Source organism: Squalius cephalus (assembly GCF_949319135.1).
Source record: "Squalius cephalus genome assembly, chromosome: 9".
NCBI classification, from domain to species: domain Eukaryota; kingdom Metazoa; phylum Chordata; class Actinopteri; order Cypriniformes; family Leuciscidae; genus Squalius; species Squalius cephalus.
The window spans coordinates 1,564,553-1,587,500 of record NC_137130.1 but is presented as its reverse complement, the minus strand read 5'-3'; the positions used below and the strand labels follow the sequence as shown (position 1 = coordinate 1,587,500).

Sequence of the window (22,948 nt, the reverse complement as noted above, 5' to 3'; positions counted from 1 at the left end):
GCTGAAGGACATTTGGCTGTGAGTATAAGTCCCTCGCGGAGGACGATGACGACATCTCTTCACAAACACACCGTTACGCTTGCAAAATTGAGGAAATGTTTTCTCCTGGAACGCAGGAAATATCCTCTCCATTAACTCTGGAGTCTCTCTCAGTTTACAGAAATCAAAAGTGCTTTGCCTCTGGACTTTGTTGATGTATTTCCTTCAGAAAGCTGATGCTGTCGGGAGCATTTCGGAAATTTCTGAGATTTTTCCACCAGTGTAAAGCTTTGCAAGGCAATTGTAAATAGCTTGGAGGAAAGTCTCTTGCTCAGGCCAAACTGTCCGTCATTCCAGGAAAACATGTTTGTTTCTCATAATCTTTCATCTAAATGCAATGAAATAAACTTCCTTTTTGCTTGTAATAATCAATTCCTTATTTTTTACCAACACATTTTCCCCATCCAAATCCCACATTTCACATTCACCTGGAAATCTAACTATTTTAATTAGGGCTGTCAAACGATTAATCGCGATTAATCGCATCCAAAATAAAAGTTTGTGTTCACATAATATATTTGTGTGTATGGAGTATAATTATTTTCTATATATAAATACACACACATGCATATATATTTAAGAAAAATGTGTTATTTATATGTCAAATATTTATATATAATATAAATTATATATAATATAAATATATATACACAGTATATACATGCAAATATTTCTTAAATATATACATGCATGTGTGTGTATTTATATATAGAAAATAATTATACACCATACACACAAATATATTATGTGAACACAAACTTTTATTTTGGATGCGATTAATCGCGATTAATCGTTTGACAGCCCTAATTTTAATTAATCGTAAATCGGTAACACTTTACAATAAGGTTCATTAGTTAACATTAATGTATTAACTAACATGAACTAATAATGAGCAATACATTTGTTACAGGATTTATTAATCTTTTAATGTTAGTTAACAAACATCCAGCTGTTCATTGTTTGTTCATGTTAGTTCACAGTGCATTAACTAATGTTAACTAATACAACCTTTGATTTTAATAATGTATTAGTAAATGTTGAAATGAATATGAACTTATTAATTAATGCTGTAGAAGTATTATTAGTTCATGTTAACTAATCTGTAGTTAACTAATAAACCTTATTGTAAAGTGTTACCCATAAATCATTTGTAGTAATGACGTTATCTTTTATCATTTTGTTCCTTTGACCTTTTGATACATGTAATATTAAAGTCAGAGACTTGGCAGCATAAGGAAATCAACTCGCTCCAGCCAATGAGAGTATCAGGAAGCATCTGTTCTGCATCTAATTTGCATTTGTCCAGACAAGGTCACCTCTATATACTTTTATTTCCGGACTGAAGATCTCCTGCTGTTTCAAACACCAGACTGAAGACGGACTGTTAAAAGCCAAGAGTGACGCGACAGGACTGAATCAAAGCGTGTTTCATCTCAGCCTCGTACACTACACTGCATAAGAATTATCCATATCAGCTGAATAATGGATATTGAGATTTAAAATGAATAACTGAATAGCGAATTTAGAGTAAATTATCCCGTGGCTTTTGTTTGTTTCCATAACTTTTTTCAGGCTAGGAATTTGGAAACCACAATTTTAAACTTCCATGATATTTTCAATTTAGTATGTACATTTATATGCATATTTTGTATGAACATGCATTTTCTATAAAGCTGCTTTAAAATTTTTGTGTATAGTGAAAAGCGCTATATAAATAAATGTAAATTGAAATGAAATGATTATTAAATATATTTCAATTTCTATGCATATAAGTTTACATACTATATAGAAAATATATAACAGAATACACTTACTATTTCTGCAGTGTATAGCATGCCATTTCTATATAGTATCTAAATTTATATGCGTATAAATTTTAATTTAAAAAGCATTGAATTTGCATATTCATATTCAGATATATGCATATAAATGTGTATGCATTTATCTATATACATATGCATATTATATGCATTTACATTTATATGTATATACATTTACATTCGATATATAAAATATTGTATGTATTTTCTATTTAGTATCTAAATTTAAATGCATATATGCATATTCATAAAGATATATGCATTCAAATTTATAAGCATACACATTTACATACTATAGAAAATGCTAAATATCATACTATGTATTCTATACCGAATGTATATTTATATGCATATACATTTGTATGCATTTATCTATATGCTTATTAAATATATATATTAAATATATATATTAAATGTATATGCAAATAAGTTTACATACGATATAGAAAATACAGTGTCATTTTGTATTTTCTTTTTAGTATGTATATGCATATAATATATATAATAAAATATAATATATAATATAATGCATAGTGTTTAGTATGTATTTTCTATACAGTATCTAAACTAATATGCATATAATATGCATATTCGTACAGATATATGCATATAAATGTACATACAATATAGAAAATACATAGTATGTTATGTATTTTCTATATGCATATCACTTTGTATGCATATCAATTTAAATGCATATATGCATATTCATAAAGATATTTTACACATGTGTACAGACTATATAGAAAATGCAAAATATCATACTATGTATTTTCTATATCATAACTTGATATGCATATACATTTGTATGCATTTATCAATATGCTTATACGTTAAATGTATATGCAAATAAACTAACACAATATAGAATATTGTAGAATTATGTATTTTCTATAAAGTATGTACATTTATATGAATATAATATGCATATGGATACAGCATATACATTTAATTACTATATAAAAATTACAAAATGACAAACTATGCTTTTACTATTTCTGCAGTGTATATTTTCAATGAACATGAACCTTGTCAAAGTTTTGTCAGCGTTTCTCTCATCAAGACGTCAAACTACCAACTAAGCTGAATATCTCACACTTGACTCTGAGATAGAAGTGTTTTAACTGTGGGAAATCTTAATGAACTGAGTCTATGTAAAATCTCTTGGCTGAGGTTATTAATGTCTTGATGTGTTCGTCACAGAGAGCAGATATTAGAGATCAGCTTCTGAGAGAGACAATCCCCTCACAGGGTTAGAGAGATTTATGAGACCTGAGATGAATCATTCATCTAGAGTGACTCATGCTCCTAATTTAGTGCTGAAACTTTGAGGAATCCCATCCAGATGAATGAGCCCTTCCTAGTGTCCCACTGCCTCTTCCGTGACAAGTGACTCGGGAAAAAGTCTTTTAGTGTCATGTCTGCCGAGAGCGAGGCTTGATGTTCAAGTGATGCCACAGAAACGACTCGTTCAATCACGGTGTGAAGATTGCTGGGAGGATTCGGCATATTCCTGTCTGAACAGGTTCATCAGCAGCATTAGGGACTGACAAAACTGCATTTTCAACACACACACACACACACACACACACACACACACACACACACACACACACACACACACACAAAATAAGTTCACCTTCAGAATAGCATGCTAACATATTACCCTTACTATTCCTGCAGTGTATATTGTTGTATAGTATATGCATATACATTTAAATGCATATAATGTGCATCTGTGTATAGAAATATTCATTCAAATTTATATGCATATACATTTACATAGTATATTGATTATGCATAATAACATACAAAACTTACCACTTGCTTCTGCAGTGTAAAGTATGTATTTTCTATGTAAATTAATATGCATATGCATTTAAAGGGGCGGGGCCACGAGCTGTGGGATCCGGTGGAGCGAATGTTAATGAGTGGAAGGATAAAAGGAAGTGACGACAGTGGAAGACAAGATTTAAAGTCCCCCTGTGGTGAAAATCCAGTTTTTACTGTAGTTTATGTGTCTATGTGGTGTTTTTAATCTGCTTTAAGACAAATCATGTGTAAATTCATAAGTCGACAGCATTGCTGAGTATTTCCTCCTTAAAACTGCAGTGAACCAAAGACAGTCTCAAAAACACACTTTGAAATCGCTGGTGTTTCTGACGTCACAAACTACCTTGTAACCAATCAGATCAACGTGTGATCGTCAACCAGTGGATCTCTGAGCTGAGTGAGTGAGTGGAGGCGGGGCTCATTTGCATATTCATAGAACCACGCATACTAAATGAGGCAACGGTGTCGAGTTACATTCAAGATATTTTAAAGCATTAAGAATTTTATTCAAGGAAAAAACGTTTAAATGACGTAATTTTGATGATCAAAGATGAGTTTTAAGGGATACAATTATTGACTACAGGGGGACTTTAAGTTAGTGGCTAGCTCCGCCTCTTCGGTGACATCACGCACGAGCAAGCGATGATTGGTCGGGAAGCAACGTGTTTCTTGACAAGGATTTTAGGAGTCAACATTGCAAAATCTGACACACTGACTATCGTAAAAGACTAAAATGTTGTGTAGTCTGACCCCGGCATCAGGCTCACGATGCTTTTAGAAACGCTACTCTGTATTGTCCATTCTTCCCTTAAGTAGCTGGATTCTACTTTCTGTTTTTTTTTCTGGAAAACACTAAGAAATAAATTTACAAAATGCAAATAGGTGAAAATAACTTGCAACTTTCCAGCTGATCTTCCACATTCTGTAGCAAACTCTGATCCCTGTGAGCTCTAAACCAATGATACACAAGGACTTATGAATTTACACATGGTTTGTCTAAAAGCATATTAAAAACAGCACATAGACACATAAACAACAAGCTGGATTTTCACCACAGGGGGACTTAAAAATGATGTATTTCAAGTTAACCAAAGTTGCTTCAGTCCAGTAAGTGTTCATCTTGAAATATTACTAACAATATTTATTATGTTTACTTAAAAACCAGTGCAGATTTGACAGCAGAAAGACACAAGCCGAAGGCGGACGCTTGCTAAACATGTCTAAACTATCACTCAGACGACAGAAGGACTGGTTTCATCATTTCTGATCATGTTGATAACTAAGTATGCTGTATAGGGTTAAGTAATGTCCACTGATTGTAATGTGTATCCAGCGGCTCGTCTTTTCCTAGCAAACGCCAGCAGGGGCTCATGGGAAGCCACCTGCACTTCCCTGACTGATTTATAACTCACTAAAGCCTAGAGTGAATCGTTTAAGGCTTGTCCATACAGAAGCATTGCTGGGCAACCTGAAAACACCACCAACACATCTTCAAGAAACTACGCTTTAAAACAAACTGGCTCTGTTCATCACAGCGGGAGCACATCACTGCCACTAAAACACTGTATTCTGTGGCTTGTTCTCTTCAAAATGCACAAACAACATCGCCAAAATGCAGAAGAACATACGCTTTAACTACAGACACACTGTGTTTTCCTCTTAAACCGTGTTTATGTGAAGAGACGACAGGCGGCTCCGACATAATAACTGTTTGCACACCATATAAAAGCACTTCATGCCTGTTTTTCTCCAGCTTGTCTTTAGCTTGTCACTGACATTTTGTTAGTTAGTTCAACATAATCAATTCTGACGTGCATTAGCATTCATTCTGCCTCTCCACAACCTGAAACGTCTCAAACGTCCCTGTGATGATGTCCTAGAGTTAGTTTCATTAATCATAAATCATAAACAGCTCGTTGATGGTCAGTAACATCATCTCTGCATCTTATGAGTGAAAGATTTTACCAAGAGCTCATAAAAAATGTCTACATTTCAAAACAATTGTCATGACTCAAGTAACTATGAAAGAAAATATGAAACTACGAGAAACATAATAATAATGACTAAGTCTGTTTTTCTAAGTCATAATTATGAGATTAAAAAAGGTTGAAATTATGAGATTGAAAAAGTCAAATTATGATTCATTCAAACTGCTTCTTCAACAGCAAAAAAAGTTATGAAATAACTCAAAATTATGACATAAAAGTCATAATTATGACATACTAAGTCATAATTATGAGGAAAAAGTCATAAATATGACATACTAAGAAATAATCTTTATATATAAAAGTCAAAAGTATGAGATAAACCATGTTAAATTATGAGATTTTTACAAAATTATTACATATAGTTAGTTCAAGATAATAAACTCTGACATGCATTAGCATTAATTGTGCGTCTCCACAACCTGAAACGTCTCAAACGTCCCTGTGATGATGTCCTACACGAGAGTTAGTTTCATTAATCATAAATCATAAACAGCTCATTGATGGTCAGTAACATCATCTCTGCATCTTATGAGTGAGAGATTTTATGAAGAGCTCATTCAAAACAATTGTCATGAATAACTATGGTGTAAAATAAGAAAATATGAAACTACGAGAAACATAATAATTATGACTAACTTAAGTCTGTTTTTCTTAGTCATAATTATGAGATTAAAAAAGGTTGAAATGATGAGATTGAAAAAGTCAAATTATGATTCATTAAACTGCTTAAACATTTCTTACGTCTTCAGCAGCAAAAAAGTTATGACATAACTCGAAATTATGACATAAAAGTCATAATTATGACATACTAAGTCATAATTATGAGGAAAAAGTCATAAATATGGCATAATAAGAAATAATCTTTATATTCAAAAGTCAAAAGTATGAGATAAACCATGTTAAATTATGAGATTTTTTTAAAATTATTACATATAACATAATAAATTCTGACGTGCATTAGCATTAATTGTGCGTCTCCACAACCTGAAACGTCTCAAACGTCCCTGTGATGATGTCCTACACGAGAGTTAGTTTCATTAATCATAAATCATAAACAGCTCGTTGATGGTCATCATCTTACGAGTGAGAGATGTAAAAGCTCGACTCACCCTGAGCGTCTCGGTCTCCTCACAAAGCTTCTTCACAGCAGCCGAACCTCCCGTTCATCATGTGAGGCTGAACGCTGGACAAAAACCCTTTATTAGCGGATGTTTTATGACATAATAACTGCATGCGGTGCACAAGTGACACACTTATTATTCATTCCATATTTGTCCATTTTGAGCCCTTGACTGATGAACAGTGTTTAAGTATCATAGTGAATACTGTACAAAAATAAGTGTTATTTATAGGGGTGTAACGAGACCCACTGAACACCCCTATAAATAACACCCATACTGAACTCACGATACGATATTATCACGATACTCCAAGACATATGATAAATGGTTTAATTGTTGATTAAAATGCTATATTTGCTTTTACATTGTGTGTGTAAATGAATAGGCTTGGAAACCCAAAGCTCAGGACAATAGAGACACCAGAATAACAATATTCATGATTCTGAAGATGAAAATACAGAATTATTGTAGATGAATATGATTTCACATTCACTAGATATATTTAAAATAATGTAGGCCACTTTTTACTGTAACATCAGACATTTGGCATTATCAGGACACACAAATATTCCCCTATTGCATTATTATACATTATATTCAACATCATATATAGTAGTTTAATGTAGAACTGACACTCAAACTCTGAAAAATTTTGGGTGAACTATACGATACATATTGTTGTATTTTTGTATTGCGATATATTGTTACACCCATTTATGCATCTCATTTGCTCTATTATTATCGTCAGATATATTTATATCTGCAATGGCCACTGAAAAGCATTTCGGGTCGACCACAGACTGAAGCCTTCTGCATGGTGAACGTGCGATATGCAATGCATGCAACATAAAAATGCTGTTAATAAATCAGAGAAATCTGCGTTTTGCAGCGGCTCATCCAATCAGACTGGCTGTTTTATAATCTGACACATATCGACATCGCGACAATAACTCAGAACTTCACTATCATCCCATTAATAATAGTAGTTAGTAAGCCTAGAGGCGCTAATTTGCCAGGTAATATTTCTGGCTTCTGGGAATTAAATGTATAACCTAATTATCTGCTCCTATTAACTGTGCTGAAGCTGAGGGGACGAGCAACACCGCTGTGAGTCTCACAAGAGCTCAGAAATCTGCTGCAAAACGTCTACATAAAAAAAAAAAAAAAAAAAATGTTATGACTCAAGTAACTATTATATAAAATAAGAAAATAAAAAAACTAATTATGACCAAGTCTGTGTATTACGGAAGAGGATTAGGGCCAAGCAATAATAAAAAAATAAAACCATTTCAAGATTAAAGTCATTATAATGCGAAATTAAACTCGTTAAATTTTCAGAAAAAAAAGTCGAAATACAATCTTGAGAATAAACTCATTACATTTCAAGAATAAAGTCGTTGTGTTTCGGGAAAAAACTTGTTAAATTTCGAGAAAAAAAACTCGAAATACAATCTTGAGAATAAACTCATTAAATTTCGAGAATAAAGTCGTTGTGTTTCGGGAAAAAACTTGTTAAATTTCGCGAAAAAAGTCGAAATACAATCTTGAGAATAAACTCATTAAATTTCGAGAATAAAGTCGTTGTGTTTCGGGAAAAAACTCGTTAAATTTCGCGAAAAAAGTCGAAATACAATCTTGAGAATAAACTCATTAAATTTCGAGAATAAAGTCGTTGTGTTTCGGGAAAAAACTCGTTAAATTTCGAGAAAAAAAAATCGAAATACAATCTTGAGAATAAACTCATTAAATTTCGAGAATAAAGTCTTTGTGTTTCGGGAAAAAACTTGTTAAATTTCGAGAAAAAAAAATCGAAATACAATCTTGAGAATAAACTCATTAAATTTCGAGAATAAAGTCGTTGTGTTTCGGGAAAAAACTCGTTAAATTTCGAGAAAAAAAACTCGAAATACAATCTTGAGAATAAACTCATTAAATTTAGAGAATAAAGTTGTTGTGTTTTGGGAAAAAAATTGTTAAATTTCGAGAAAAAAGTCGAAATACAATCTTGAGAATAAACTCATTAAATTTAGAGAATAAAGTTGTTGTGTTTTGGGAAAAAACTCGTTAAATTTCGCGAAAAAAGTCGAAATACAATCTTGAGAATAAACTTATTAAATTTCATTAAATTCAAGTTTTTCTTAGTCAATTCTGAGATTAAAAAAAGGTTGCAAATATGAGATTGAAAAATGTGAAATTATGAATCATTAAACTGCTTAAAAACGCAAAAACAGTTCTGATATATCATAAGTCGAAATTCTGACATAAAAAGTTTTAATGAGTTATGAGGGAAAAGTCATAAATATCACATACTAAGTAATAATTAAAAAGTCAGAAGTATGAGATAAATCATTTTAAATTATGAGATATTCCTAATTATGACTGTTTTTCTAAATCATAATTATGAGGTTTAAATAAAATGTGAGTGACTGTCTATAAATGTTTAGATCTTCAACAAAAAAGTTATGACAATTTGAAATTAGGACAAAAATCATAATTATGACATACTACATAATAATTCTGATATTAAAAAAAAAATCTATGATAAAGTTGAAATTATGAAGTCTGACTAATCAAAATTATGAGATTAAAAAGTCAAAATTATGAGATAAAAAGTCCAAATTATTATTTTCATTAATGTGCTTAAATATGTCTATCTTCAACAACAAAAGTTCTGACAAGTCGAAATTATGACATGACAAAAATTAAGAAATTATTATGACTTTCAATTAAGAGATAAAAAGCCAAAATAAGGTAAGCAGAAATGATGGCGTACATCTTCAAAAAATACATATCAGAGAATACATTTATCAAAACATGATTAAATAATAGTAAACAAAAATTATAAAATTTCTGTTATTTGACTTGATTTTCTTTGAATTCAGTAAATTCCTCTTCCTGTCATTTTATTCAACATCTTGTGTGAAGTGGCCAATTCAATTCAGTTTAATTCAATTCAATTCTGTTCAGTTGAATTATGAATTTAGTCTGGAATCTGCTGTGTTTGATTGACAAGCTCTTGAAGTTTATGGACATATGCAGAGAAGATTATCAAAAATCTTCCTCATAAACACATTATAACAGACAACAATCAGCCGGCACGACATCTGTGATGCATTACAGCTGCATTTCCATAGAATATTCATAAGCACAGATTAAGAATTGTTTCAGAAACAAGAAAAGCCAATGTTTTCGCCCATCCTTTAACTAGGAGAGTAAAATAACACACATCACAGTAACCGTATCTGTCACAAATACAGTTATTCTTCTGGAAATTCAATGATAAATGGTCAGTTTAGTGTTTTATTATTATTATTATTATTATTAATGTACAATGTTATAAATCAAAGCCAGACTGGTACATCTGAAAAAGCCAGTGATCTTATTTGAACGTCCTAATAACATTTTCTGAGGCGTAATGCACAATCCAAGCTGACTTTGGTCATTCCTGCAGAACAGAAGCACAGATCTCAATGCCGGATGATTATATTATAATAAATAAAGGAACGGCTGGACGTTACCTATTATTGGTCAGCTGTCTGACCGGCTCATATCCGAGTCCTTGGCGCCACACGTCACTATTGCAACTTTGACATTTTCTTTGGGCAAACCTGAACAAAACAATAAAATAAAGAACAAAACAAATTATTTAGAAGCTATTAAAGCAAAAGTCATTCAGACACCAGATATAATTTTCGATATTGTTTCACTAGTGTGTGCAGGACACTATAGTTCATTTATGTAAGTGAGGAGAGCAGAATAAAGTAAACTGTGACATATTATACCCAAATATTCTTCATACAGAGACTACCAGTAAAATATATAAAACTGATTGGGACACTTTGAGCTGATCATGTTTTGCTGAAGTGTGTTGTCTTTAATTGCTAATGCTCTTTTTACACACAGACTGAACACAATGAAGCATTGCTTGGTGATTGGTTGAGCTAAACTGGTATTATCTAATTGTGTAGTTAAATTTAACAGCTGACAGATATTCAACATAATTCATGTGTGAGACAGTCTAACAGAAGGACGGACAAAACCAGTCAAATATCAACTGAGTTCTGCTCATATTTCATTACCAGTTTCTAAACTATAGCGAATAAACTGAGATAATGTGAGAAATGTTGAAGGAGTCTGAATAAATTTAGGTTTGACTGTAGGTTGAACTTACATACATTGAACTCTGCTAAAGAACAAAGAGTTTTTAAGCATATAATAATAATAATAGACCATTTTCAAGATTATCAGCCGATAATTGTTTGGCTAAAAACACTGAATAGTTTTCTCAATGCTCACTTCCGTTGAAGACACGCATTCTCCTGTAAACACTGAGCTAAAACACTCCTGAAGTTTCAGTGCCAGAATCAGCAAGAAGTGCTGACAAGTTATGAGAGAGAGAGAGAGAGAGAGAGAGAGAGAGAGAGAGAGACAGAGAGAGAGAGAGACAGAGAGAGCGAGAGAGACAGAGAGAGAGAGAGAGAGAGAGAGAGAGAGAGAGAGAGATAGAGATAGAGAGAGCGAGAGCAAACATTTCCATGCCATGTTGTTCATTACCAGCCGATGTTAAAGCATTCACCGGTGCCACACGTTACGCTTCTGACTATCCGATTCAGGATGACTTTGCCATGAGCCAGATTATTTGCTCCAAATATTACTCACGTTTTCCGTGCATGTGCTGAGAGAAAACCGAAAGGCAATTAAATAAGACTTGCTGTATATTTCACAATGACCTTGAGATTAGACAGTATAGTGGCCAAGTGAGGGGATATTTATTTTTAATGACCCTATATGTTCGATTTAACCATCAAAATGTGTGACCCTGATCACGTCACCAGTCTCGAGTCGCACGGGTTTATCTGTGGCAATAGCCAATAAAACAGTGTATGGGTCAAAATTATACATTTTTCTTTTTTGCCAAAAATCATTAGGATATTAAGTAAAGATCATGTTCCATGAAGATATTTTGTAAATTTCCTACCGTAAATATATAAAACATGTATTTCTGTGAGTGAATGCTGCACAATCGCCAACATAAATGAACAACTTTAAAAGAGATTTTCTCAATGTTTCCATTTTTTTGAACCCTCAGATTCCAGATTTTCAATAGTTGTATCTCGACCAACTATTGTCCTATCCTAACAAACCACACATCAATGGAAGGCTTATTTATTCAGCTTTCATGTGATGTATAAATCTCAATTTTAAAAAAATTTACCCATAAGACTGGTTTTTGGAAAATATTACTTTTTTTTTTTTAATATGTTAAATATGAGAGAAAAACAAAACACTAAACTTGGTTAAAGTATTTATATGACAATATTATATGACAAAAAAAAAAAAAAAAAAAAAAAAGGCAAACTACAGCTATAGGTTTTATTTTATATGAAAAAACCCAGCAAAACAAAAAGCTGACAAAGAAAACATTGACTACATCATAATCAGTTATTAATATTTCATTGGTTCTCTCTTGTTTTTGCATATGTTCGTAATTTCTGGCCAAATTATTATCACAAATAAAACCATCGACTCCAAACACAACTACTACAAAATCTTTAATAATATTAAATAAAGAGTGAAGCTGTGAATTTTCCTCGGCCGGACGTCACTCATGTGGGCACAACAGGTCTCAAGATCACCACATAATGAATTAATAACACAATTTAATAATTAATAACAAATTATACAACTACTATATGTATATCCAACCTTACCTGGACATATAAGGTACACTCAGGTAAAGCGATATACTATATATTTATATAGTATATAGCAACTCTCCACTGCTTGATTGTTTATATCATCGCAAAATGTAACTATAATATCACCAAACTCTATTTATGTTCTGTTTTTTTGGACTTTTAGTTTGCATCACATTGTTTTCCTGCGTTCTGTTCCTGTTTCCAACGTTCCCGCTCTTCATTTGTTGTTATGGTTACTAATTACGTTGCACACCTGGTTCTGGTTAAGTTTGTCATTGAGTCTTGTCATCTCTCTGTGATTGTTTTGTGATTTAATTAGTTACTTCTGCTGTGATTGCATTGAATACTGTATAGACTGTAGAACAATTCTATACAAAACAAACTGTTACCCACTTTTTAGTAGCTAAATAAAATAAAAATGTGTGCAATGTAACCACACGGAATTTGCCGGCCATGTAAGCAGAGCATTTCTAATCCAATTGAAATCTGGATTACACCAACAGGCAGTTAAAAATGTAACTTTAGATAACGGTTGACTCATATGGTCTATTTATAAACCCTTTTCTTTGGCGCATCCATGTCTGACTTTATTATATCTCCTGTGTCACACAGCAGCTTGGCTGGAAGGAACCCGACTGACAGCTGAAAGTGAGCGTTTGGCGGTTTCGCAGGAGAGAAACATGGACTGCTTCAGATTCGTCCCGAGAGAACCCGTTCTGGCCCACTTTCTATGATTGCCACTCGATTACGTTTCCAGGAGTTCCTTATCTCTGATGCCTCCTCCTCCTCCTCTACCTGACCAAACACAACGGGCAAGACTTTAAACAGACACCCGCCGGCCAGATGATGATGCTTTCTCAGTTACACACTTAATATTCAGTAATATTATCCATTTGATTGCATTGACACTATCGAATGAGGTCCAAAGTACAGTAAAGTGACCTAAAACAGATGTCCAAACTAGGAAAATTGACATATTGCAAAGTTGTTCTTGAAGTCGATTGTTTTATTTGTGATAATCAGTGATAAACATTTTTGTGCAGACTGTCATACAAAGAAATTATGAACACATGCAAAAACAAGAGAGACTCATGAGATAGGCTATTAATAACGGCTATTAATGATTTGGCAAATATATGCTTTTTCCTATCAGCCTTTTGTATTTCTATGCATTTGTTTTTGCAAACATAAAACATAAAATATTTTCTTCATATTGTGATGGTGCTTGTAGGATCATTAAAAACAAATATTCCCTCCATACATCAATTTCTCATTTAGGGTCATAAACATGCATGCAAAGTTTCGTCACTCTGAGGTGTTGTGAAATGACGATTTTAATGATCGTGCACAATTTCATGGTTAACCGCAGATGCACAGACCCAAACTAAAAATGAAAAAATTATGTCTTTTCAACTACACTGCGAGGGTATTTCAATTTACATTCATGCATTTCACAGACACTTTTATCCAAAGAAATGTACTCGGTGTTGAAAGAGTACATGTTTATCAGTTCAGGAATGTTAATTTCACTGGGAATCGAATGTAAGATGTTGGCGTTGCTCCACTGTTTGAGCTTCAGGAAAGCACACAAAAATTTAAAAATAAAACATAATGTGTGAGAAGTAATATTAAAGGTTTACTGTTTAACCTGATTTTTGCTGTTTTTCACGAAATGCATTGAATCTAATTAGTAAAAATATGGTAACCAGGATTCGAACATATAATAAATCATCCGATTGCCAGTGCATCCTCTGAATGGAGATGAGAATGTTAGCAGAATGACATTTCAGTGATGCACTGAAGGGTTCCATCATTACTGCTTTGAAACACAAATAAATATAGATTTATGTGGAGCTTTTCATATACAAGCGAGTCTTACAAAGCGTTGCCGTTTTGCCTTCAAAGGACTGAATAAAGGGATTCAGATCAAGTGAATTCCCAGCATGACCATCAAAACCTGTTGAGTGACAGACAGGCAGACAGTGGTGAAGCACTGGACCAGCAGGAGCACTTGATATGAGTTATCTGGGGATGCACCTTCTGCCTGTTCCCATTCCAGATCACACTGGGAATGACAATAAACTTAACCATTTCAACCCAGATCTTCATGCCTCACTCAAAAACACTTGATTTGACATATGCATGAATAAATTTGCCAAACTTTGCCAGATTAAATTCTATTCTGCGAAGTGACAGGTGTAAATGCAAAACTGACTGTGGAATCGAGTGAGTAAAATGTGACTGATTTGTATGAATTCGTACGATTTGTCTAAACCCCAGTGACCTTTAGGTTTAGGGGAGGGGTCAGGGGTAGGTCATTCGTACGAATTCATACGAATGAGGTCGTATGAATTCGTACGAATTAACCACCTCGTAAAATTCGTACGAATTGCCGTGAGATCTGGTTGGAACAGCAGTGTAAGTGTTAGTGAACCCTGCTGAGATGAGTTCAACAGTGCGCTCCTCAAACACACTGCAGTGGGGGATATTTGCATCTGCCCTTGGGTTCTCCTTCACAACCCATAATGGCCATTTTAACCAATAATGTGAGCATGTCGAGCATGAAAATATGCATGGTTCACAGCTTATAGCGCTTCAACTAACGTTCATTAACCGAGAGATATAAGGCACGCGTTTAAGGATTACATGAAGACAGTAAACACGGTAAAAGAAGAGTGTTGTTCGCGATCTCTATAGGGAAGCAGAAAAACCTTTATACCCTTTATACAGGCTAGTCTCCTCAAGTCCCAGATCTGCACGAATGAAATGCTTTTACCAAGTTCACAGACCACAGACTGCGATAAACTGCTGCAAAGCTGCGGTCAGAGCCAGGGAAAGAGGAACGTTTAATCCAATGTGTTAAAAACCAAAACATTAGACAAATATAAGTAGCATGTAAGTTAAAAAACAAACAAACAATCGATTGCAATATTTGGAGGAGCCTATTTATAGATGCAAAATGGGGTAAGAATTGTTTAATTTGTGAAGATGCAGTTTGCATGCTTTGGACTTTTGTTTAACTAGTAACTTGTTTTCGACAATGGAATCTGCGTTGAAATGCTTGGAAATTGAAACTGGACTCACCTTTATGCTCTATCGATCTTATCGTTAATAGGCTATGCATGGTTCGTGTTTAGCTATTTTGGGGAACCGATTCATCACGTTCTAAGAATATTATTGTTTAATTTATTTGTAATAACCATAAACTACCCTTAGCAGAACGTGCATGCGAGCAAAATTTGTTCCTGAGCTCAATGGATAACGAATGCATTCAATTATTGGTAAATAAGCGCGCGCGTCGTTTCATTGTAATGAACAAGATGCTTGAGTCACTGCAGAGTGACATTTCTATCACTTCAAAGCGTTCAATAGTGAGATATAACGGATGTACTGGAAAACGAACGATTCATAACTCATTATGATTTCTATCCACTGTTATTACGCGATGCAGGAAAGATTAGGTGTTAATGAGGAAGGACTTACCGAGGTCACCCTGACTTCTCCACTGATCAATGCTTCAGATGCCGTGATCACAGTCCACGTCTCTGCATATATACCACAGTATTACATACAGGATCAGCAAAATGGCAAAAATAAACAGCGCTACAAGGATAGCCTTAGTCACTGGTGATATGAGAGACTGCATTTCAGTTCAGTTCGCAACAGTCCACTGAGGCGCATGGATGCTCTACCATCTGAGCAGATCTTTGGGTTTTGATGGAATCTCCTGCACTGACATTCCTCGCGAATTATTCAGAGCTGAAGACATCACGAGCGATCATCCAGAGAAAGGCAGATTGTCTTGATCATGTTGGAGAGGAGAGACTCAGAGGCTCTGGTGTGGAACAGGTTGATTCGCCTTTTCAACTTCATCAGATGGAATTGTCCAATGAAGCTCTGCGTGAAGGGGAGACCGCATTCTCATTGATTGATTTAGGGTTTAAAGATTTCTGGGGGCATGTTGGGTCGTTTTGCGGAATCATTTTTGCATATGAAACCAAATGTAGGCAAAACTATATTTTTACTTTAACAAAACACTTACTTTGTGACATGTTTATGACACAACTATAACATTCCAAACCACTCTTTCGTCAACATCTGATGGTTGATGGTGAGTGTTCGTGGTTAATGTTGCGTCGAAAAGATTGTATTTACGAGCTGAACGCACATGAACGCTACCACAAAGTCGTAAATAAGAGTGGGAAGCTCGGGATTTTCTTTAAGCTCCGATGTTTACGAGTTGGGGGCGTGTCAGTGAGAGACGTATATTATTTAGGCCTATAGCAGTGACATTGTCCGGCTTTTTTATTTACAACAAAATGCTAATTCCCTGCACAACATATAATTACATTGTAATATAACAATTTAATTGCTCGTGTGCAACGATAAAGTCAACAGTGACTTAATTAAAAACATTAAAAAAGCTAAACAGACCTGATGTACATTTTTGGTGTTTCTAGAAGTAGAGTTTAAAAAACCTTGCTGCATTTTTGTGTGTTAAATATGCTTAGAGAATGTAGGCTACACCGCTATCTTGCTCCGACGAAAGGGAACCGACTTCCCACCTTGTAAATACGAACTTCCCGGGAGGACTTTGACAAGCGATCGCTGATTTCGCGAGCGTCTAATAACGCCAGGTGAAATTCTTGTAAACTAAGTTAATACACTGCAAAATATTTTTCTTAAAGTCGTAAATAAAACAACGATTATTGTAGTGCGTATTACAAGAAAATATGCTACTATATTTCAGTCTCTAAATTTGTGAAACTGAACAATTTCTAGGGGAAACTGTCTCTAAAGTAAATCCAAATCCATTCCCCCGTTATAAAAAAAAAGCCTAAAAAAGCCTATCAAAACGGTGTGACTTGAATTAAATTAGAGAGCTCTACAAATAGTTTTTTCCTAGACATATGTCTCCATTGACTTCCATTTATTTATTTTTAATACAGAGCTCTGCAATTGATTTATTAGTAAGAATTCAAATTAGAGAGCTCTACAATTCAATTCTTAATACCATAGGTCCTGATTCCATGGTCGAGCACCCACATTAGAGAGGTCTCTAATTTAATTCTTACTAGTAAAAATGCAATTATGACAAGAAACTCTGGGAACATTTTAATACATTTTTAACATTTTAATCCTATAATGCCCTTTTCACAAGATGTAAAATAAACCTCACTCCTCTGATCAGAGGAGTGAGGTTTTACGCTAGAGCGCCTATTGAGATCAGAGGAGTGAGGTTTTACGCTAGAGCGCCTATTGAGATCAGAGGAGTGAGGTTTACTCGCACAGCAACTCCTAGCTACTAAATCGCGTTCCCGGGGGCGGGGTTTACGTAAGTTTTAGGGTTTGTGATGTCACTAACCCAAGAGGAAGCTCTGTTGCCTTTTTCACCTTTGTTGCCATTGGCTTTTGGGTTGCTTAGTTGGGGACATTAAAAATTAACATTTTATTTAATATTCAACAATAATATTGATCTGTCTGCATTGACACCATTATATGAGAACTGAACTGAGCTGGACGATGACATCACGGTTTTCTCCAGAGCGGCCATATATATAAATGAACTAAATTAATAACTTTTTTACAACACAAATGAGACATCTCTGAACTTAAGACTGGACTGTGACGCTATTTTCTTCTGGAAACAAACTTTGTTGCATTATTTATACATTATAAAGCTGCTTTGAAACAATCTGTATTGTAAAAAGTGCTAAATAAATAAATGTGACTTGACTTGACTAGTCCTACCAGCTGTTTGTTGTAGTCCTTAAAAAGCGATTTCTGTAAAGGCAAATATCTCCCTTTGCTTTGAACTTTGAGCGTTGTAACTTTGCAGATGTTGTTTATGCTCAAACAGCAACATTACACACTAGCTAAAGTTAGAAAAGTGAAATCATAATCAACCACCCCTTTTAGCTAAAACGGCTTGCCACACTGTTCGCCCGCTGGGTGGCTCAAGTTCAATAGTAATAGGTTTCCTAATCGTTGCGAAGGAGCTTCCCCAGAGCAACGAAACGAATGAATGGAGCTGTGTCTTAAACCTAGAGGCATGGGTGGGTTTCTAGCAAGCAGAAAGCCAAAACCGATGCCTAGGTAGGCAGCTCACTGGGTTTTAAAACAGCTCCATTCATTCGTTCGTTTCGTTGTTCTGGAGAAGTTCCTTCGCATCGTTTAGGAAGCGTTTGTCGAGACGCGCTGTTTCGTGTCGCGGGTTCGGGTGTGTGTTGCACGGCAGAGGGCAAAGGGCGTTCTGTGCATGTAACACATGGTTGAATTGTTTATGCATGTCAAGAAGAAACACCGCTATGAATTTAAATGAGGTTTCTAAAGAGAAACAAGACAGATGGATCAATAACCTCTCTCAGTAAAAACGCCATCCACTGCGCTATATGTCTAGATATGCATGCTTTTGTTGAAGCTAATGTCATGATATGATACAGATACAGGAGAGGGAGGAGGGGATCCTCGTGCATCCTCCGTGCATGAGACTTTACTGAGTCAAACCTGCAATTGGATCCTGCACAAGTCAATCCCACATGTGGGTGGGCATTAGATTCAGAGCTGCACACCCAGGAAAGTTTGTACAACAAAAGGTTGTCGGAAAGTTGCACACCAACCACATGCGTGCGAACACGAAGTGTACTACGAAAATCTACACGCGTTAAAAGCATTAAGATTCGTTTGAGACCTCATTCAGCTCAGTTTCATTCAAGCCACAATGATGTCATACGTGTGGATTTTCGTCCTTGGAAGTTTAATCGTGACTGGAGTAAAGATGCAAGGTAAGGAACAGTTTTGCCAGAGGAAAAAAAAAAAAAAAAAAAACTTTCTTTCACGTTTTATAGAAAAGTAGCCTACCAAAGTTTGCTAACACTTTATTGTACAGTGTCATTGTTACATATGTTACATGTAGTTACTATATTAATAACTATAAATTATGCATTATTAAACCAAACCCTAATTCAAACCATATAATAAGTACATGTAGTTACTTAATATTACTCAGTACTTAAATGTATAATTACATTTAAAATAAAGTGTAACCCTAAGTTTCTTTATTTTCTGCCTCCATGCTTGTTAAGTGTGTATTTATGAACTATACATGTATAAATATTGTAAAATTAATACATATCACAAAGAGAAAGTCCTAGATGAAATGTGAAGCATGCATGTCTTTGTTTAGTAGAGTGAGTCTAGATCAGCTCCAGGATCACGTGTTTGGCACAAAATGACTATTAATATACATATATATGAGTGTAAATTCAAGCATTATGAGTTATGTGTTATTGATCACTAAAATAAGACCCTGTGAGAATGACTTGTTAGACATGCTGAAGCTGTAAAGTCTTACCCAGCTCTTTGTACATTGTGTTCTTGACTAACAGCTTTGGCTGCTCAGTCTCTCAATGACTTCATCCATGTACAACACTTCTGAAATATTCACAGGATGGAACCAAATGTTTAGGATCAGGAGGAATGACTTTTAAAAAAGGCCATTAAAAATCTGAATATTGGGGAAACATGTTCCTTCTTAATGTCTATGGCGATTTATGGGGGTGTTTGCTGCAAATATGTGAAATTTCATCCAGATGTAGACGGGAGACACGCATTTAGTTCAACGTTGTAAATTGAGAAAGACTGAGGTGTAGTCCCAGAAATTCAATCTAGTCCCAGATGTAGACACACCCTACACGGAAAAGGCATTGGAGTTACGAAAGGGATGCTTTTGATTCACCCGAGGGAGTTTGCGTGCCTCTCTCTCTCCCCAACACACAGCGATGTCTAATGCATTCATTCCTACAGCCTTGGATTTTTTATTTTGTGAGGGCGACCGTCTTTGTTCACTGGCTCCTGTGTGTGTTTGTGTGGACAGGTGTGTCTCCATCCTCCTCGTACTCACAGGGTAAACTTCTTTTGTCTCTTAATCTGACAACTGTGCCAAAAACCTCAAAGAGCGGCGGTTGAAATTAAAAGCTTGAGGAAAGTAAATCACATAAGTGTGGTGAAGTCATAAGCAATTGTGGAAATACAAGCAGGATTTCTCTTGAATCGAAAGATGGTGGATCTGCGTCATTTTATGATCCCAGAAGCGTGAAGTTCATGTGTGAGTTCCCTAATAAAACAAAGCCAATGACAGATTACACAATCTACATTTGCATTTAAACTGAAGCTGTGTCTGGTTCAATAAAGGATCATTTTAAACCACATCTCTTCATTAGTTGCAGACTTATTCCTTATTACATTTTAGAATAATAGTTATTTTGATATCAAAATTGTGATCATGTTATGACTGATAACCAAATGGCACATTTTAAACTCCTTTGTCTGTAACATAAATGAAAAATAAAGCAATAAACTACTAAAATCAGTTGTTTTGTGCATCATAACATTTAAATGTACAGTACGAATAAGAGATTTAGATTGAGATTTAGATGTTATTACTAACACTATTATTTGTAATATCTGTTAATAGTCACACTTTAGATTAGAGTTCAATTTTCACTATTAACTACGACTTTTGACTCAATAAACTTAAAATTACTGTTTATTAATAGTTAGTAAGGTAGTTGTTAAGTTTAAGTATTGAGTGATTAAGGGATGTAGATTATGATCATGCATAATAAGGCATTAATATGTGCTTTATAAGTACTAATAAACAGCCAATATGCATGATAATAAGCAACTAGTTAATAGTGAGAATTGGACCCTAAACTAAAGTGTCACCCAGTTAATATTATTGAATGAACTTGAGCTAACATGAAATATAGTTGTACTTTTATTAACTAATGTAATGTATTGACCATAATGTATTGATCATTGTTAGTTATTGATGATATTAATATTGTGATGGGATTGTATTGTAAAGTGTAAAGTCTATATGCAGTAAAAGGCGAATTTGTGCATCGCAATATCATGAAAAATGAAAGCTTAAATTAACTCAAACGTATGACTGGTCGTGTTAATGAACCAGATATTACTGGATTTATTAGTTGTTTGGGAATGCTAGGTTCAATCGAATGTTATATAACGCTGTTTTTGTCTGTTTTTCAGAAGATGGAGTGGAAGGTGCTGAGAATGGCGGTAAGTTTCGATTATAATAACTGCCAAAGCTGTTTAGCGAACACACCCTTCTCCAGAAAACTTCCTCTGCTCTCTGCCAAAGCAATAAAAAGCAGAATTGGCTAAGATGTTACAGCTCTAACGTCAGGTTTATTTTACAGTACCTCATAAGAGCAGTGTGTTTATTCTAGTGAACCTTTTGACGTTGTTCAATATATCACCTGGCACACAATAAAGATGATAAATATGGGTTGCTAATTTACCTATCTCACATTCAGAGTCTCCGGCGGATGACCTTGCTGAGACCGTTCCTGATGAAGGTGATGATAAGATTCATATCTCTGAATAATACAATTCACAGCCGTGCTTCTCAACTGGTAACCGGGAGGAATGATGCTAAAAACACAATTAATCAACAGATGATATTAGAATTATCAGCTTTTAAAAGGGGAAACCCTTCAGATGTCCTTCTTGGTTGTTGACGTCAAGTAATTGGAAGTCAAATTAAATAGATGTCAATGTACACAGACAGCCCTCATGCCTAAAAACCAGCAGCTAAATGAAAAACAAAAGAAAATATGACGTAGGTGATATGAGATACGGGTTTGTTATTGTCGCTACTTGATATCCAACAAAACAAATCTGGGGTCCTGAGGCGAAACCAGTTGAGAACCACCGATCGACATCATATAACGAAAAGAGTGAGATCTCTATCATGGGAGAAATTTACGGGTGTGATTGAATTTACGGGAACGTCTCTGTCGCATTTCGTTCGTGTTGTTGAAAGGATTACGCTTCCTATAGATGCACATTACTGTTGAAGTGCAGATGTTGGACAACATAACACTTTAATACACTTTTGTACTGTAATATCTCGGACCTAACAAGGAATTTGGTCCATTCTTTGCTGTTTCTTACAGATGTATTTTGATACTACACCATTCTGCTGGAAGAAATGAATTCTAATATAAAAGTTGCACGAAAAAAAAAAATATATATATATAATTTTTTTTTTTTAATGGCTTCAATGTTCAACACTGAGTTATAGGAACTTCATAATTTGTAGCATAAACACATTTTTTTTTTACATTTAAATTAAATAATTCAATCAGTCCTGTACAACACTGTTATCAAGGGAATTTAAATCAAGATACTTATTTATTTTTTAAACTTACACTACCAGTCAAAAGTTTAATGTTTATGAAAGAGTCTCTTCTGCTCACCATTTATTTGATCAAAATACAGTAAAAATTGTGAAATATTATTAGAATGTAAATCAGCTGTTTTATGATTTGACACATGATCCTTCAGAAATCACTCTAATATGATGATTTGCATATTTTTTTGTGGAAACCACAAACAAATAGTTTGGGGTTCGTGAATTG

General features: G+C 34.5%; 1 protein-coding gene and 1 long non-coding RNA gene across 6 annotated transcripts in view; one reads left to right on the top strand and one right to left on the bottom strand.

Moving 5' to 3' along the window:
- Positions 1-3,350: 3,350 nt before the first annotated feature.
- LOC307164467 lies at positions 3,351-16,491 on the bottom strand. The gene is made up of 4 exons (XR_013822285.1): positions 15,984-16,491; positions 10,320-10,409; positions 6,790-6,863; positions 3,351-3,414 (listed from the first exon to the last, which is right to left on the bottom strand). It is a non-coding gene; the product is annotated as an uncharacterized lncRNA (long non-coding RNA).
- A 2,455-nt stretch (positions 16,492-18,946) lies between these two features.
- The window catches only part of LOC307164778 (uncharacterized protein), a 32,564-nt gene continuing 28,562 nt past the window's right edge, over positions 18,947-22,948 (top strand). For 2 of the 5 annotated variants that reach the window (XM_079881864.1, XM_079881863.1), the window contains exons 1-3: positions 18,947-19,285; positions 21,555-21,584; positions 21,842-21,883. In XM_079881864.1, coding sequence (XP_079737990.1) covers positions 19,222-19,285; positions 21,555-21,584; positions 21,842-21,883 — 136 coding nt within the window. In that variant the 5' untranslated portion in view covers positions 18,947-19,221. The remainder of the gene's footprint in view (positions 19,286-21,554; positions 21,585-21,841; positions 21,884-22,948) is intronic. The other 3 variants (XM_079881862.1, XM_079881861.1, XM_079881860.1) reach the window with 2 other exon arrangements.